The sequence below is a fragment of the Pseudophryne corroboree genome, chromosome 12 (assembly GCF_028390025.1).
Source record: "Pseudophryne corroboree isolate aPseCor3 chromosome 12, aPseCor3.hap2, whole genome shotgun sequence".
Taxonomy (NCBI): Eukaryota; Metazoa; Chordata; class Amphibia; order Anura; family Myobatrachidae; genus Pseudophryne; species Pseudophryne corroboree.
The window spans coordinates 50,500,318-50,519,359 of NC_086455.1; the positions used below are offsets into that span (position 1 = coordinate 50,500,318).

General features: G+C 48.3%; 1 protein-coding gene across 1 annotated transcript in view; it reads left to right on the plus strand.

The window, feature by feature from the left end:
• Positions 1-19,042, plus strand: part of VPS39 (VPS39 subunit of HOPS complex) — an 83,064-nt gene that overhangs the window by 22,795 nt on the left and 41,227 nt on the right. The window contains exons 7-11 of the mRNA XM_063947495.1: positions 14,880-14,972; positions 16,168-16,351; positions 16,922-17,042; positions 18,520-18,640; positions 18,766-18,895. Coding sequence (XP_063803565.1) covers positions 14,880-14,972; positions 16,168-16,351; positions 16,922-17,042; positions 18,520-18,640; positions 18,766-18,895 — 649 coding nt within the window. The remainder of the gene's footprint in view (positions 1-14,879; positions 14,973-16,167; positions 16,352-16,921; positions 17,043-18,519; positions 18,641-18,765; positions 18,896-19,042) is intronic.

Below are 19,042 nucleotides of genomic sequence, written 5' to 3' on the forward strand. Positions count from 1 at the left end.
GAACCTTGGCTTAAGCCGGATTCACGCTTTCAAGCTTCTAAAAAATTAAGGTTTCTTTTTTTCTTTTTGCAGAGGAAGACATCAAATTCTGGGAAACGGCTCCAAAGGTGGATGCTCCCAATTTCTCACCTGGCGAAAGCTACAGTAATTCCTTCGGGACAATCGGTGACGTTAAAAGATTCAACGGATAGAAAGATTGAGGCGATTTCTTAAATCCATGTTTGCCTTATCAGGTATTCTTTGCATCCAGTCCTCACTGGTGCCTGGGTCCTTAAAACCTTAGATGACTAGTTAGTGCGAGTGGTGTCGGGCATGCAGTCTGATGACCCGTCGGAGGCTATTCAATTAGCTGAGAAGATTTCTAAGGCTCTCACTTATGTTGGTGAGGCCTTGTTGGATTCAGCTTCGCTACAGTCACGTGTTTCTGCTCTAGCGGTTACAGCGAGGCGTTCACTCTGGCTTCGTGTTTGGAATGCTGACTCTGATTCCAAACAGACATTGACAGCCGTTCCGTTTGAAGGAAAATTCCTCTTTGGTCCGGAACTAACGAAGAATATCTCCAATACCACGGGTGGCAAGAGCCTGTTTCTTCCAGTTGCTCCTCAAAAGCTGAAACCAACTAAATTTCGGTCCTTTCGTACTCAAGGCAGGGGCAGTTTCGAGTCCTTTTGAGCCTTTTCAAGATTTCCATGCAGAGGTGCGTACCGTGGTAGAGGATCACAGACACCTCGCAAACCAGCAGTTAAGCCTGCCAACAAGCCTGCTGCATGACACGGGGAGGTCTCCGGAGGGATCCTTGGTGGTGGGGGCACGGTTACTACAGTTCAAAGAAGTGTGGCTCCTGTCACAACCGGATCGATGGGTGACGGGGGTCATAACCTGAGGTTACATTTTGGATCTCGAGGAACCTGTCCCAGACCGCTTTTTCATCACTCCTCTCCCATGCGATCCCTCCAGACGACAAGCACTGATTCAGGCAACTTCCACGCTTTTACACAATGGAGTAATTCTTTCAGTTCCCAAACTACAACGGGGTCAAGGCTTTTACTCAAGTCTTTTTCTCGTAAACAAACCGGACGGTTAATTTCGACCGATTTTAAATCTAAAATGCCTGAATCCGGAAATTCAAGATGGAATCGATTCATTCAATCATCGCGGCCATGGAACCGGAGGAATATTTGGCATCTATCGACATAAATGACATGTACCTCCATGTTCCAATTTGGTCAGGTCCTCAACATCTGTTGAGGTTTGCAATCGGTCCTTTGCATTTCCAGTTTCAAGCTCTTCCGTTCGGTCTTTCCACGGCACCTCGAGTATTTACAAAAATATTGGGTCACGAAGTGGCGATCCTCAGATGTCAGGTGGTCAACATTACTTCTTACCTGGACGATTTGTTGCTAAAGGCTCCGTCACAGGCACTTCTTCAACAACACCTACAACTCGCCACAGACACTCTACAATTCTTTGTGAATTTCCGGAAATCTTCCTTGATCCCCTCTCAGGAGATGGTTTTTCTAGGTCTCATATTAGACACGAGACGCCAGAAGGTTTCTCTAACGTCCTAGTGGATGCTGGGAACTCCGTAAGGACCATGGGGAATAGCGGGCTCCGAAGGAGGCTGGGCACTCTAGAAAGATTTATGACTACCTGGTGTGCACTGGCTCCTCCCACTATGACCCTCCTCCAAGCCTCAGTTAGATCTTGTGCCCGGCCGAGGTTGGATGCACACTAGGGGCTCTCCTGAGCCCTTAGAAAGAAAGTATAGATTTAGGTTTTTTATTTTCAGTGAGACCTGCTGGCAACAGGCTCACTGCAGCGAGGGACTAAGGGGAGAAGAAGCGAACTCGCCTGCTTGCAGCCGGATTGGGCTTCTTAGGCTACTGGACACCTTTAGCTCCAGAGGGATCGACCGCAGGCCCAGTCCTTGGTGTTCGGTCCCGGAGCCGCGCCGCCGTCCCCCTTACAGAGCCAGAAGCAAGAAGAGGTCCGGAAAATCGGCGGCAGAAGACATCAGTCTTCACCAAGGTAGCGCACAGCACTGCAGCTGTGCGCCATTGGCTCCTCATACACACTTCACACTCCGGTCACTGAGGGTGCAGGGCGCTGGGGGGGGCGCCCTGAGAAGCAATAATAACACCTTGGCTGGCAAAAATACCACAATATATAGCCCCAGAGGCTATATATGTGGAAAATACCCCTGCCAGAATCCAGAAAAAAGCGGGAGAATAGTCCGCGGAAAAGGGGCGGAGCTATCTCCTGCAGCACACTGGCGCCATTTCTCCTTCACAGATCCGATGGAAGGAAGCTCCCTGGCTCTCCCCTGCAGTCTACACTACAGAACAGGGTTAAAACAGAGAGGGGGGGGCACTAAATTTAGGCGCAGTATAAATTATATAAAAGCAGCTATAGGGGACATAACTCAGTTAGTCCCTGCATTATATAGCGCTCTGGTGTGTGCTGGCATACTCTCACTCTGTCCCCCCAAAGGGCTTTTGTGGGTCCTGTCCTCATTGGAGCATTCCTTGTGTGTGTGCGGTGTGTCGGTACGGCTGTGTCGACATGTTTGATGAGGAGACTTATGTGGAGGCGGAGCAGATGCCGATAAATGAGATGTCGCCCCTGTGGGCCGACACCAGAGTGGATGGATAGGTGGAAGGTATTAACCGACAGTGTCAACTCCTTACATAAAAGGCTGGATGACGTAACAGCTATGGGACAGCCGGCTTCTCAGCCTGCGCCTGCCCAGGCGTCTCAAAGGCCATCAACGCTCCCTCAGATGGCAGACACAGATGTCGACACGGAGTCTGACTCCAGTGTCGACGAGGTTGAGACATGTACACAATCCACTAGGAACATCCGTTGCATGATCCCGGCAATATAAAATGTGTTACACATTTCTGACATTAACCCAAGTACCACTAAAAACAAAGGGTTTTATGTGTGGGGAGAAAAAGCAGGCAGTGTTTTGTTCCCCCATCAAATGAGTGAATGAAGTGTGAAAAAGCGTGGGTTTCCCCGATAAGAAACTGGTAATTTCTAACAAGTTACTGATGGCGTACCCTTTCCCGCCAGAGGATAAGTTACGCTGGGAGATATCCCCTAGGGTGGATAAGGCGTTCACACGTTTGTCAAGGTGGCACTGCCGTCTTAGGATACGGCCACTTTGAAGGTACCTGCTGATAAATAGCAGGAGGCTATCCTGAAGTCTGTATTTACACACTCAGGTACTAGACTGAGACCTGCAGTCTGCTGCAGCGTGGTCTGTACCCCTTTCAAACAGGGATACTATTTTGCGAACATAAGACGTCGTCTTATATATGAGGGATGCACAGAGGAATATTTTGCCGGCTGGCATCCTGAATTATTGCAATGTCCATTCTGTCAGGAGGGTATTGGAGACCCGACACTGGACAGGTGATGCTGACTTTGAAAGGCACATAGAGCCTTATAAGGGTGAGGAATTGGTTGGGGATGGTATCTGGGACCTCGTATCCACAGCTACAGCTGGGATGAAAATATTTTACCTCAGGTTTCCTCACAGCCTAAGAAAAGCACTGTATTATCAGGTACAGTTCTTTCGGCTTCAAAAAAGCAGGCGGGTCAAACGAGGGAAGAGAAAAAAACTGCACCAGCAGCCAGTTCCCAGAATCAAAATTCTTCCCCTGCTTCCTCTGAGTACACCGCATGACGCGGGGGCTCCACAGGCGTAGCCAGGTACAGTGGGGGGCCGCCATCAAAAATTTCAGCGATCAGTGGGCTCGCTCACAGGTGGATCCATGGATCCTTCAAGTAATATCTCAGGGGTACAAGCTGGAAGTTGAGGCGTCTCCCCCCCGCCGTTTACTCAAATCTGCCTTGCCGACAACTCCCTCAAGCAGGGAGGCTGTGCTAGAGGCAATTCACAAGCTGTATTCCCAGCAGGTGATAGTCAAGGTGCCCCTACTTCAACAAGGACGGGGTTACTATTCCACACTGTTTGTGGTACCGAAACCAGCCGGTTCGGTGAGACCCATTTTAAAATGGAAATCCTTGAACACTTACATAACAAAGTTCAAGATGGAATCGCTCAGGGCGCTTATTGCAAGCCTGGACGAGGGGGATTACATGGTATCCCTGGACATCAAGGATGCTTACCTGCATGTCCCTATTTACCTTCCTCACCAGGAGTACCTCAGATTGTGGTACAGGATTGCCATTACCAATTCCAGACACTACCGTTTGGACTGTCCACGGCACCGAGGGTGTTTACCAAGGTAATGGCAGAAATAATGATACTCCTTCATAAAAAGGGAGTTTTTATTTATCCCATACTTGGACGATCTCCTTATAAAGGCAAGGTCCAGGGAGCAGTTACTGGTCGGAGTAGCACTATCTCAGGAGGTGCTACAACAGCATGGCTGGATTCTGAACATTCCTAAGTCACAGCTGGTTCCTTCCACTCGCTTACTGTTCCTGGGGATGATTTTGGACACAGAACAGAAAAAAGTGTTTATCCCGCAGGAGAAAGCCAAGGAGCTGTCATCTCTAGTCAGAGACCTCCTAAAACCAAAAAGGGTATCGGTGCATCGTTGCACACGAGTCCTGGGAAAAATGGTGGCTTCATACGAAGCAATTCCATTCGGCAGGTTCCATGCGAGGACTTTCCAGTGGGACCTCTTGGATAAGTGGTCGGGATCGCATCTTCAAATGCATCAAATGATAACACTGTCTCCAAGGACCAGGGTGTCTCTACTGTGGTGGCTGCAGGGTGCTCATCTTCTAGAGGGCCGCAGTTTCGGCATACAGGACTGGGTCCTGGTGACCACGGATGCCAGCCTTCGAGGCTGGGGAGCAGTCACACAGGGAAGAAACTTCCAGGGCCTATGGTCAAGTCAGGAGACTTCCCTACATATAAATTCTGGAACTGAGGGACATTTACAATGCCCTAAGTCAGGCAAGGCCCCTGCTTCAAAATCAGCCGGTACTGATACAGTCAGACAACCTCACGGCAGTCGCCCATGTGAACCGACAGGGCGGCACAAGAAGCAGGATGGCAATGGCAGAAGCCACAAGGATTCTCCGATGGGCGGAAAATCACGTACTAGCACTGTCAGCAGTGTTCATTCCGGGAGTGGACAACTGGGAAGCAGACTTCCTCAGCAGACACGACTTACACCCGGGAGAGTGGGGACTTCATCCAGAAGTCTTCCTGCTGTTGGTAAACCGTTGGGAAAGGCCACAGGTAGACATGATGGCGTCCCGCCTCAACAAAAAGCTAAAGAGATATTGCGCCAGGTCAAGGGACCCTCAGGCGATAGCTGTGGACGCTCTAGTGACACCGTGGGTGTACTAGTCGGTTTATGTGTTCCCTCCTCTGCCTCTCATACCAAAGGTACTGAGAATAATAAGATGGCGAGGAGTAAGAACGATACTCGTGGTTCCGGATTGGCCAAGAAGGGCTTGGTACCCGGAACTTCAGAAAATGATATCAGAGGACCCATGGCCTCTGCCGCTCAGACAGGACCTGCGTCAGCAGGGGCCCTGTCTGTTCCAAGACTTACCGCGGCTGCGTTTGACGGCATGACGATTGAACGCCGGATCCTGAAGGAAAAGGGTATTCCGGAAGAAGTCATTCCTACGCTTATTAAAGCCAGGAAAGATGTTACAGCAAAGCATTATCACCGCATATGGCGGAAATATGTTGCATGGTGCGAGGCCAAAAAGGCCCCAACAGAGGAATTTCAACTAGGTCGATTTCTGCATTTCCTGCAAGCAGGAGTGAATATGGGCCTAAAACTAGGCTCCATTAAAGTACAGATCTCGGCTCTGTCGATTTTCTTTCAAAAAGAACTAGCTTCAGTACCTGAAGTTCAGACATTGTGAAAGGAGTGCTGCATATTCAGCCCCCGTTTGTGCCTCCTGTGGCACCTTGGGATCTCAACGTGGTGTTGAGTTTCTTAAAATCACATTGGTTTGAGCCACTAAAAACCGTGGATCTGAAATATCTCACGTGGAAAGTGGTCATGTTATTGGCCTTGGCTTCAGCCAGGCGAGTGTCAGAATTGGCGGCTTTATCATGTAAAAGCCCTTATCTGATTTTCCATATGGATAGGGCAGAATTGAGGACTCGTCCCCAATTTCTCCCTAAGGTGGTGTCAGCGTTTCACCTGAACCAGCCTATTGTGGTGCCGGCGGCTACTAGTGAATTGGAGGACTCCAAGTTGCTAGACGTTGTCAGGGCCCTGAAAATATATGTTTCCAGGACAGCTGGAGTCAGAAAATCTGACTCGCTGTTTATCCTGTATGCACCCAACAAGCTGGGTGCTCCTGCTTCTAAGCAGTCTATTGCTCGCTGGATTTGTAGTACAATTCAGATTGCACATTCTGTGGCAGGCCTACCACAGCCACAATCTGTAAATGCCCATTCCACAAGGAAGGTGGGCTCATCTTGGGCGGCTGCCCGAGGGGTCTCGGCTTTACAACTTTGCCGAGCAGCTACTTGGTCAGGGGCAAACACGTTTGCAAAATTCTACAAATTTGATACCCTGGCTGAGGAGGACCTGGAGTTCTCTCATTCGGTGCTACAGAGTCATCCGCACTCTCCCGTCGGTTTGGGAGCTTTGGTATAATCCCCATGGTCCTTACGGAGTTCCCAGCATCCACTAGGACGTTAGAGAAAATAAGAATTTACTCACCGGTAATTCTATTTCTCGTAGTCCGTAGTGGATGCTGGGCGCCCATCCCAAGTGCGGATTGTCTGCAATACTTGTAATTAGTTATTGTTAACTAAAGGGTTATTGTTGAGCCATCTGTTGAGAGGCTCAGTTGTTTTCATACTGTCAAACTGGATATAGTATCACGAGTTGTACGGTGTGATTGGTGTGGCTGGTAAGAGTCTTACCCGGGATTCTAAATCCTTCCTTATTATGTCAGCTCGTCCGGGCACAGTGTCCTAACTGAGGCTTGGAGGAGGGTCATAGTGGGAGGAGCCAGTGCACACCAGGTAGTCATAAATCTTTCTAGAGTGCCCAGCCTCCTTCGGAGCCCGCTATTCCCCATGGTCCTTACGGAGTTCCCAGCATCCACTACGGACTACGAGAAATAGAATTACCGGTGAGTAAATTCTTATTTTTTCTACCTGAAGACAAACTTCATGATCTGCAATCCAGAGTCCGCTCCCTGTTACAATTGCTGAGGGTCTCCGTTCTCCGATGTATGCAAGTATTGGGCAAGATGTTGGCGACCTTCGAAGCCATACCGTATGCCAGATTCCATTCTCGGCCCTTCAGTCTCAGATTTTGGGCTCTTGGAATCAAACGGGTCTACATCTGGACTTGCAATTGTGCCGGCTGTCGGCTCAGACTCTGCAGTCTCTCCATTGGTGGCTTCACAGTCCGAATTTAACCATGGGGGCACCGTGCACTGTTTGGTCTTGGATGATGATCACCATGGACGCCAGCCTAATCGGTTGGGGGGCAGTGTTTCAATCTCAACACTTCCAGGGACTCTGGAACGGTCAGGAATCGATGTTACCAGTCAACATTTTGGAGTTGAGGGCAATTTGTTATGCTCTGATTCAGGTACAAACCAGTGTCCAGGGTCATCCGGTACGCATTCAATCAGACAACGCCACGGCGGTGGCTTACATAAACAAGGCGGGACTTGCAGCTGGAGAGCCATGAAGGAGGTCGCCCATATTCTCCACTGGGCGGAACGGTGGATTCCAACCATCTCCGCATTTCACATTCCAGGCGTGGACAACTGGGAGGCAGATTTCTTAAGCCATCACATGATACATCCGGGAGAATGGGAACTTCATCAAGAAGTCTTTCTGACCCTCGTGTCTCTATGGGGAACACCCGACATCGACCTCATGGCGTCTCGTCTCAACCAAAAACTGCCCTGGTACAGTTCACAAACTCAGGATCCTCAAGCAACGCTGATCGATGCATTGACAGCTCCGTGGCATTTTCAACTGGGATATGTGTTCCCGCCATTCCCCCTGATACAGCGCCTGCTTCAATGCATTCGGAGAGAAGGTCTCCCAGTCATTCTTATAGTGCCAGACTGGCCTCGTCATCCGTGGTACTCTCTTCTCCGCAGCATGGAGGCCAGGGAACTGTTTCGTCTACCTCTGCGATCTGATCTACTTCTGCAAGGTCCTTGTCGCCACCACGATTTAAATCGTCTGGCTTTGACGGCATGGTTCTTGAATCCAGCATTTTAAGGGCTAAAGGGTTATCTCAACCAGTGGTAAAAACTATGCTTCAGGCTAGGAAACCACTCACCTCTCATATTTATCATAGAGTATGGCGTATCTACATTGCTTGGTGTGAAAGGCGTGGGTTGTCACTGTACCTTTTTTGTTTACCTCGTCTGTTGTCCTTTCTTCAGGATGGTCTGACTAAAGGACTTTGTTTGTCTTCCCTTAAGGGTCAAGTTTCGGCATTGTCAGTTCTTTTTCAAAAAAGATTGTCTCTCATTCCGGAGGTCCAGACATTCCTTCAGGGTGTACTCAGGATTCAACCTCCGTTTGTTCCTCCGGTTCCGCCCTGGGATTTAAATTTTGGTTCTTCGAGCTCTCCAGAAACCTCCGTTTGAGCCACTAGAAACTGTTGAATTACGTTTCCTTACTCTGAAGGTGGTTTTTCTTTTGGCCATTGCTTCGGCCAGGCGTGTTTCTGAGTTAGCGGCGCTTTCTTGCAGACCATCTTTGTTGATTGTTGATCTTTCACGACAACCTTTGGTAAGAAACCTTCCTTCTTACCAAAGGTTGTGTCGGCCTTCCATATGAATCAGGACATAGTGCTTCCAGCGTTTGTTCCAGAGTCTTCTGGAAAGGATTGTAATTTGGCGTTGTTGGATGTGATTTGAGCCTTATGCATATATTTGTCCCATACAGAGTCTATTCGTCGTACGGATACCTTGTTGGTTTTGATTGATGCACCCAAACGCGGTTGGCCGGCTCTTAAAAACATGGTGGCTCATTGGGATACTTCTGCTATTTGGCAGGCCTATGTTTCTTAAGCTTTACCTGTTCCTGACTCGTTGAGGGATCATTCAACTAGGACTGTAGGAGCCTCTTGGGCTGTTCGTGTTTCAGTTGAGCAGTTATGTAGAGCAGCAACTTGGTCTTCCGTGCATACTTTCACCAAGTTTTACCGTTTTCATACTTTTGGTTTGGAGGCTGCCTCTGTTGGGCGTCAAATTTTGCAGACGTCTCTGCCGTCTTTCTCCCTCCTCTAATTAGCTTGCTTTGGGAAATCCCATCGGTACAGACGCAGCGTTCCCCAGATGTATGAAAGAGAAATAGGGATTTTTGTTTACTTACCGTAAATCTGGGGGACGGTGCGATCCCTCCCGTATTTTTGTCTGGTTTATTGGTTGTATTCTGTCTGCCTCTTCAGGTTTTGCTAAACGTTAACCGAGGTAATCTGCTAGTCAGGCTGGAGATGGGAGGGGTTAGAGGGGGAGGAGTTAGTTTTTATAGGTTCTGTGCCAAAGCTCCCTTCCCACACACTCTAACACATCAGTACAGACGCAGCGTCCCCGCAGCGTCCTTCCAACCCTACTGGACCACCAGGGCAGCTTCATGATAACAGGACTCTATGGTGGTCATTCCGAGTTGTTCGCTCGTTGCCGTTTTTCGCAACGCAGCGATTAGGTGGAAAATGCGCATGGTACGCAGCGCGCATGCGCTAAGTTATTTAACACAAAACTTAGTAGATTTGCTGGTGTTCGTGCTGCGCTTTTCAGTCGCACTGCTGATCGGTGAGTGATTGACAGGAAAGGGGCGTTTCTGGGAGGTAACTGAGCGTTTTCCGGGAGTGTGCTAAAAAACGCAGGCGTGGAGAAACGGGGGAGTGGCTGGCCGAACGCAGGGCATGTTTGTAACGTCAAACCAGGAACTAAACGGACTGAGCTGATCGCAGTCTAGGAGTAGGTCTGGAGCTACTCAGAAACTGCAAATAAGTATTTAGTAGCAATTCTGCTAATCTTTCGTTCGCTATTCTGCTATGCTAAGATACGCTCCCAGAGGACGGCGGCCTAGCGTGTGCAATGCTGCTAAAAGCAGCTAGCGAGCGAACAACTCGGAATGAGAGCCTATGTTGGCAGCCTTTTGACCTGTGGGTCCAGGTCAGATGGGACATATGTTTTCCTCTTGTTAGTCCCACCCCTGGGCATGCGGTCTCTCAGCAGGCATCCCGTCACAGGGTTACACCTCCTCTCTTCCCTCCTACAGAGATATGCAAATTGACCATTTGTTTTTTTTCTATGCATTGAATATTTTATGTGCATGCAAACTGTATAGGAATACTTTGTTTCGCTAACCCTGTGTGTACATTATGGTAATATTCTGTCTGAATAATTGCTGCTGTTACTGGTCACACTGGAGTGAATGCTAATCTGTTCTTATCTGTGTGCGACGAAGTCTGTATACAAAGCACAACAGAACTTGGCAAAGAAAGAAAAAAGCTGCAGCCGCCTTCTTGTAGCACTTCGTATTTAGATCCAGTCGCACACAGATATACGAGTGTCACTTATCGAAGTAATCAGTGCAGTCTCATGAAGCGCTTTGCTGCATTTATTTGCGACTAATGCTAGCCATACATCAGACCAACTTCAGACCAACTTTTCTCCAACACTCCAAACTTCCAACCATCCAACTTGTCTGTTCAACTAAAACAGTGCCCCACACATCTAACCAACTTTTTACCAGTGCTCCACACATCTAACCAACTTTTCATCAGACCAACCAACCAACCTACCAACTTCTGTCCAACTTGTGATGTCACCGAAGTAGGCGGACAGTGCCTTCCTACAGTTCTTCAGTTTTGTTTTGTTTTTTTCATTTCAAAACATGCAGAATTGTCTTTTTTTCAGTGAAACTGGGCTTTTCTTTCACCACCATATATTTATTAGATTTACTTGTTTTTATACTGAACTATGGATACCAGCATGGTTGGGCTGCCAAGGCAAATTATATATACCGTATATACTCGAGTATAAGCCGACTTTTTCAGCACTTTTTTTTGTGCTGAAAAAGCCACCTCGGCTTATACTCGAGTCAGTGACAGGCAGAGGCAGAGCAGTGTGAAGGAGGGACACGAAGCGCACAGCGCGCGGCTCTCCTGTGTCCCTCCTGCATCTCTGGCGGCAGCAGCGGCGGTTCTATTACAGGAAGTACCCGTTCGTGACCTCTGATCACGAACCGGCACTTCCTTTAATAGACCTGCCGCGGCCGCCGAAGATGCAGGAGGGACACAGGAGAGGCGCGTGCTGTGCGCTTCGTGTCCCTCCAGAAGACAGCGCGGGATCGACGGAGGGGTAAGTAACAACACTGTGGGGCATACCTGGCACTTGGGGAGGGAGCATATCTGGCAGCATGAGGGGGTATATGTGGCAGCATGAGGGGACGTATCTGGCAGCATGAGGGGACATATCTGGCAGCATGAGGGGGCATATGTGGCAGCATGAGGGGACATATCTGGCAGCATGAGGGGACATATCTGGCAGCATGAGGGGACATATCTGGCAGCATGAGGGGGCATATCTGGCAGCATGAGGGGGCATATCTGGCAGCATGAGGGGGCATATGTGGCATCATGAGGGGACATATCTGGCAGCATGAGGGGACGTATCTGGCAGCATGAGGGGACGTATCTGGCAGCATGAGGGGGCATATGTGGCAGCATGAGGGGCATATGTGGCAGCATGAGGGGCATATGTGGCAGCATGAGGGTCATATGTGGCAGCATGAGGGACATATGTGGCAGCATGAGGGCATATCTGGCACATCAGGCACTGTGGGGCATATCTGGCAGTGTGGGGGCATATCTGGCAGTGTGGGGGCATATCTGGCAGTGTGGGGGCATATCTGGCAGTGTGGGGGCATATCTGGCAGTGTGGGGGCATATCTGGCACTGTGGGGGCATATCTGGCAGTATGAGGGCATATCTGGCACTGAGGGCTGTGTACGGCTAGAGCTGCATTTCCCACCCTAGGCTTATACTCGAGTCAATAAGTTTTCCCAGGTTTTTGTGGTAGAATTAGGTGCCTCGGCTTATATTCGGGTCGACTTATACTCGAGTATATACGGTATATATATATACCAGATGTAGATATTCGGCACTCCCAATGTAGTAAAATGTACAGCTTGCCTGGTGCCCTCCTGAGCTTCAAAAAGCAAACATATCACAAACGATAGGCGGCACTCTAGGACTTTTCAAAAATCAAGAACATACGTGACCCTGTTCTGACAGCTTAACGTTTCGGTTTCGGTCATTTTCAATCCGCCACACTTTGCTGGCGGAATCTAATAAAAAATTTTAAAAACATGTTTTTTTTGGTGTTTTTTTGGGTGGGTAATAGCATATCTATTTATATTAGAAGGGATTAGGTACTTGGTTTGTCTTTTTTGGAGGCACAAGTATTATTTATATATTTTTAAAAAGATTATTATTATTATTATTTTTTAAATGGAATGGGAAAAACCTGAAAAAAAATTGCGTGGGGTCCCCCCTCCAAAGCATAACCAGCCTCGGGCTCTTCGAGCCGGTCCTGGTTCTAAAAATGCGGGGGGAAAACGGACAGGGGATCCCCCGTATTTTTAAAACCAGTACCGGGCTCTGCGCCTGGTGCTGGTGCAAAAAATACGGGGGACAAAAAGAGTAGGGGTCCCCCGTATTTTTTACACCAGCATCGGGCTCCACTAGCTGGACAGATAATGCCACAGCCGGGGGGTCACTTTTATACAGTGCCCTGCGGCCGTGGCATTAAATATCCAACTAGTCACCCCTGGCCGGGGCTGTCCCCCCCATCCAAAGGCTGCGGATGGGGGGCTGGTAGCCTTGAGAAAATTAAAAGAATATTGTTTTTTCCAGTAGTACTACAAGTCCCAGCAAGCCTCCCCCGCAAGCTGGTACTTGGAGAACCACAAGTACCAGCATGCAGGAGAAAAACGGGCCCGCTGGTACCTGTAGTTCTAATGGGAAAAAAATACCCAAATAAAAACAGGAGACACACACCGTGACAGTAAAACTTTATTTCACACATGTCGACACACACATACTTACCTATGTTGACACGAAGCAGTCGGTCCTCTTCTCCAAGTAGAATCCACGGGTACCTGAAAATAAAAGATAATTATACTCACCTGATCCAGGGTCCAGATTATAATCCACGTACTTAGCAAAACAACAAACCGAACACCCGGACCAAACGGACTGAAAGGGGTCCCATGTTTACACATGGGAACCCTTTCCACGAATGCAGAGACACCCCGGTCACAGCTGTCACAGAAGTGTCTCTTCAGCCAATCAGGAAGCGCCACTCCGTGGCACTCACCTGATGTCTCCGTGCGCGTCTGAAGTGACAGAAGGCTGGCGGAGGGGGGCCGCGATCGCGGGTGGGGTGCGGGGGTGCCGCAACCGCAGGTGGGGTGCCAGTGATCGGGGGTGGCGTGCGTGGGTGCAGCAATCATGGGTGGGGTGCGGGGGGTGCCGCGATCGTGGGGTATCACGGGAGGGGTGCCACTGCTGGGTGTCCTGTGACAGCGGCAGCCCGGCAGCAGTGATGTGCTACCGTAGCGGTGCGGGTGCGGGGGGGGGGGGGGGGGGTGCGGCGAATTAGCGGTGCGGGGGTGGGCGGCGAATTAGCGGTGCGGGTGCGGGGGGGTGCGGCGAATTAGCGGTGCGGGGGGGGTGCGGCTGATTAGCGGTGCGGGGGGGGGGGTGCGGCTGATTAGCGGTGCGGGGGGGTGGTGCGGCTGATTAGCGGTGCGGGTGCGGCGAATTAGCGGTGCGGGTGCAGGGGGGTTCGGCGAATCAGCGGTGCGGGTGCGGGGTGGGGGTGCGGCGACTTAGCGGTGCGGGGGGGGGGGTGCGGCGAATTAGCAGTGCGGGGGGGGGGGTGCGGCTGATTAGCGGTGCGGGGGTGGGAGGGTGGCTGGCGGGCGGTGAATTACCGATGCGGGGGAGGGAGGCTGGCTGGCGGCCGGGCGGGCTGACGGCCGGGCGGTGAATTACCGGTGTGGCAGCCGGTGCAGGCGGAGGGAGGCTGGCGGGGTGTAAATTTGCGGTGCGGGAGCCGGTACGAAGGGAGGCTGGCGGCCGGGGGGGGAATTACTGCTGGGCGGGCTGAGGGAGGCTGGCGGGATGGATGGGGCGGCCGGCGGAGGAAAGGGACTGGCGGGCGGAGGGGGGTTAATTTGCGGTGGGACTGGCGGCTGGGCAGTGGCGGGTCACTGCGGCTGGGGCGGTGAGGTGGCCGGAGGGGTATGGAGCACAGAGGGTCACCTGCAGCACGAGACAAAAGTAGGCGGACACTAGCAGCCAGTGTCCGCCTACTTATCGTTCAGTTGGGGGGAAGTTTTCCCCTACACCTGAACGATTGGTTGGGAAAATCAAACAGGTTTGATTTTCCCAACTAGTTGGTCAGACCGTTTCTGACCGTTTTTTAGCGTGTGGGAGCAAACGGCTGATAATCGTTTGCTCCCACACACTGCCAGATTATCTTTCCAACCAGCCAACTAGTTGGCTGGTTGGAAATATATCATCCTGGTGTATGGCTAGCTTAAGATGCATTTTCAAGGCAAAAAAGACACTCAACGCAAGACAGGTCACGTGGGAACGAACACACCGAGATGGGCTGTTTGACGCAACTTCTGCAGTAGTGTATGAGGACACATCTGTATATGGATAATCGTAATTACATTGGGTAAAAGTATGAAAAATGTTGGCTTTAGTTCACAAAAATCATATTCTTTTACACATGAACCACAGCATGTGTTTAGCCTATTATTATTATTGTTGTTGTTGTTATTATGAGGATGATTATTATTATTATTTTTTTCCTAATTTATTTATATTTTAATTTTTTTAATTTTGAACTTGCAGGGTGATTTTAGTGTTCCTGATGTCCCCAAATCTATGGCATGGTGTGAAAATTCTATCTGTGTAGGATTCAAGAGGGACTATTATTTGATCAGAGTAAGTTATCATGTTGCAATACATAAAAAGGTGATTAAAAAAACAAATATATAAACAAATGTGTCCTCTTACATCTTTGCTCCGTGCGCTACAAGTTGCGTTAAACATAACGCGTGAGTGCTGTGTGACTCTGTAGTGGCAAGCGTCTCTTTTTGCGATTTTTCACAAAAATGCGTCTTAAAATGCAAAGGATTGTAATAGAACGCACAAGCGGCTTCTGCTGATTAAAATTATATACAGCATGCCTGTATTATGTGTGTGACTGCGGCTGTATCTGCATATAAAATGCTATGCTACGGTGCAATCATGGGAAACACTGTAACGTGGCATTTCAGATGCAGATAGAGCCGCTTGTACACACACAATACAGGCATGCTGTGTATCATTCTAATCATCAGATGTTGCTTGTGCGTCCTATTACAAAAATGCAAAGATGCATTTTCGTGAAACAAAATGCAAAAAAAGATGCTCTGCGCTACCAAGTCCTGCCACTGCATGGCGGGTTTTCAAGGGCTGTTTAGCACAGTGGCGGTTCTTGCCACGGGCAAGCGGTACTTTTGCCCGGGGCGCCACCTTCCGGAGGGCGCCGGCGCCATCCGGAGGGCGCCGCACCAGGGCAAGATCCGCCACTGCCCCCCGCAGTGCCCTGCTGTGCCCCCGCGCTTTGAAGGGAACCAGACGTGTAGCGTCTAGTTTCCCTTCGTGTAGAGGACCTTTGCTGTGCGATGCGCGATGACGTCATCGCGCACCGCACAGCATAGTGGCACAGACACTAGGGGTCATAATTGACCTCTAGTGTCTATGCTGTTCTATGGGAGAGACGTAATAACGTCTCTCCCATAGATCGAAGAGAAGAGAGAGGGGAGAAGAGCGGTGCCGCCGGCGGAGGGGGTCTGGATCAGGAACGGGGATGGTAAGTATTCTTTTTATTTATTTATTTATTTTCTTGCAGCGTCGTGGCCACGCCCCCTATTGAAGCCACGCCCCCATATTTTGCCCGGGGCGCCACAAGTCTTAGAACCGGCCCTGGTTTAGCATGACTGCAGCAAGGATGTCAGAGGTCACACGTGTGTTTCTATGTAGTTGTAAGCTTGGTAGTCTGGTAGCTGCATAGTCTGTATGTGTTAGGGTCTTCCCATAGGTTAGCTTGCTGTTAGATTGTAACTAACTGCAGTTTTACTATTTGTCGCTACAGGTGGATGGGAAAGGCTCTATTAAGGAACTGTTTCCCACCGGTAAACAGTTAGAGCCACTTGCGGTGCCGCTGGGTGATGGAAAGGTGGCTGTTGGACAGGATGACCTGACTGTGGTGCTGAATGAGGAAGGCACCTGCACACCTAAGTGTGCCCTAAACTGGACCGACATCCCCATGGCTATGGGTGAGCTATATTGGACTGTCTCCTGTAAACTAAGGCTGCTCCACAAATTCATCCCATGAAAATTGGAAATGCATTGGACTACAGCTGATCGCATGCCAGGCTGGGATTGTTTTTCTGTCATCGCTCTATTAATTTCGAATGGAATTAATGCAGTGATTTTCCGGCTGCGAATAATCACAGCCTGCCGTTCCATGCAGCGTGCATCGTAGCAAAGATGAGCATGGCTCCATCTGTATAGTGTCATGATAGCAGACATCTATTTGTGTATGATGCAGATTCCACATTGTACTAGATGGTATTTATTGACACTATAGCATACAGTTTTTTGCACCTGCATGTTTTTCTGTATGTCTTAAGTGGAAAGAAGTTAAACCAATCTTTTTTAGGGTACAGACTTTAAACTAGATATTTCTGCACATTTTGTTGCATGTGCTAGTTATTTCCTCAGTTTGCATATATTTATTACTTAATACTTTTTGGAATCTTAAAATCCCCCCCCCCCTGTCCCCCCTCCCCCCTTCCTGCCAATCACTCTGTCTGAATAAATATAAATACATTTCTAATTAACAGAGCACCAGCCTCCTTATATAATAGCTGTGTTGCCGCGGTACGTGGAAGTGCGGACATTTGAACCTCGGCTGCTCGTACAAAGTATTGAGCTTCAGCGACCTCGTTTTATTACATCTGGAGGGTGAGTCTCTTGTTTGCATTTAGATGTCTGCTACATGGTGCATGCGACAGTCTGTTGCAGTCTTCTGATATTTGTCCTCATACATCTACCCTCAATACACCATGCAGTGGTAGATGCATGGCATAAGTGAGCTGACAGGTCCCGTGTAAGACCACTAGCATCGGAAGTCCTTTTTTTTTTTTTTTCTATGAAATTGCATCTTAGTCACAACGCGGTGTAACTAGAGAGCACCAGGACGCTCCGCTGATTAATCTGATGTGCGACTGAGAGTGTGTATACAAAACACAACTGAATTTCGCATAAAAGAAAACCATGGCCGCTGTATAATAGCACTTCATATGCGGATTCAGACTCAGTCGCATACAGATTTACAAGTGTTGCATGTCAAATTAATCAGCAGAGTCTCCTGGTGTGTCCTACTTGCATAGCATTGCAACAAAAACGCAATTGAGGCAAAAAAGACGCCCGACGGTTTGGCGTGAGTGCAGCAAAGATGTATATGAACACATGTAACTGTGTTGTAAAGAAACAGCATAATAGATATTACATGTATATTAGTTATTTGTATTCTAAACGCTGCAATGTTTCAGTGTTATATATTACCTAGATTAAATACTGGATTATATTACCCACTTTGATCAAATTAGGAATGCCCTTCTCCTGTGACAAAGTGACCGTATATTTGTAAAAACCTTTCTATATGCCGCACTAATTTAAAAACGCCTATGAGTAATTCTGGTCCAACATGACACCCCTTAAATAATACACATTACAATGTGCACTGAGAAACATCCGGCCTTATATACTGCAATGTCTCCAAAAGTAGCAACAGCATGTTACCAAGGAGGATCGAGGGATATAAGAGGATTTTAGAAGTTTACCGGGTCTCCTTAGACTTTATATATGCATAGTATTCTTTATTATCCCTAGATAGGATAACTGACAAACAGGATTTTTGGTTCTCACCATTAAATTATTATTATTATTATTATTATTATTATTATTATTATGGGGTGTAGACTGGTCCGGGAGCAGGCTCAAGTGGAAGCTTAAACATGTTTGTTTTAGACATGATGCATCACTATTAGCTACTGTAGCTATAGCAATACGTCACGTTTTAACTTTTTGCCCTTAAACATTAAAATATGCCCCCGTCAATGGTTCAGTGCGGGGTGCTAGGTTGAACACTATGGAAGTTGTAATTGTCACTTAATCTGTTTTATGGATGTGTTTAAATTAGTATAATACAGAAATCACACATTTTTGGTTCCCCTACTGAGATAATGACACATATATTTATATAGTATATTATATATCTATATAATATATCTATATCTACACATAATATATAATATATAAGTCATTATATCAGTAGTGGACCCAAAAATGTGGGATTTTGAATTTTGGATAAGGGATAATCAACCCTGTACAAAATGTTGTTGTTGTTTTTTTAATGTATCTCCTTTCTTTTCCTTAGACCAAATATTGTGTATGTAGCTAGTAATCATTTTGTGTGGAGGTTGGTTCCAGTTTCCATTGCAACTCAGATACAGCAACTGCTCCAGGACAAGCAATTTGAGCTTGCTTTACAGCTGGCAGTAAGTAATGGGGATGGGTTCCAGTGTGGCTGAATTCTACTGTCTGTCTGCCTGTCTGTCTGTCCTTTTTACACAATTTGTTTATGTAATATGTTTAATGTTCTATAATGTATTTTATGTCACAGAGGATGAAAGATGATGCGGATGGTGAGAAGCGACAGCAGATCAACCATATCCAGAACTTATACGCCTTCAACCTATTTTGCCAAAAACGATTTGATGAGTCCATGCACGTGTTCGCCAAGCTGGGCACTGGTAAGATGACATTTCCTCACCATGCTGACTCCTAGGAAAGGGAGTAATTTGACTTTAACTGTTTCACTACTTGAGTGGGATTGCTTAGTTCAGGAAAAGCTTTCTAGGGTAAAATACAGTGGTGTCCTGAGTAGGTGCAGGAACTGC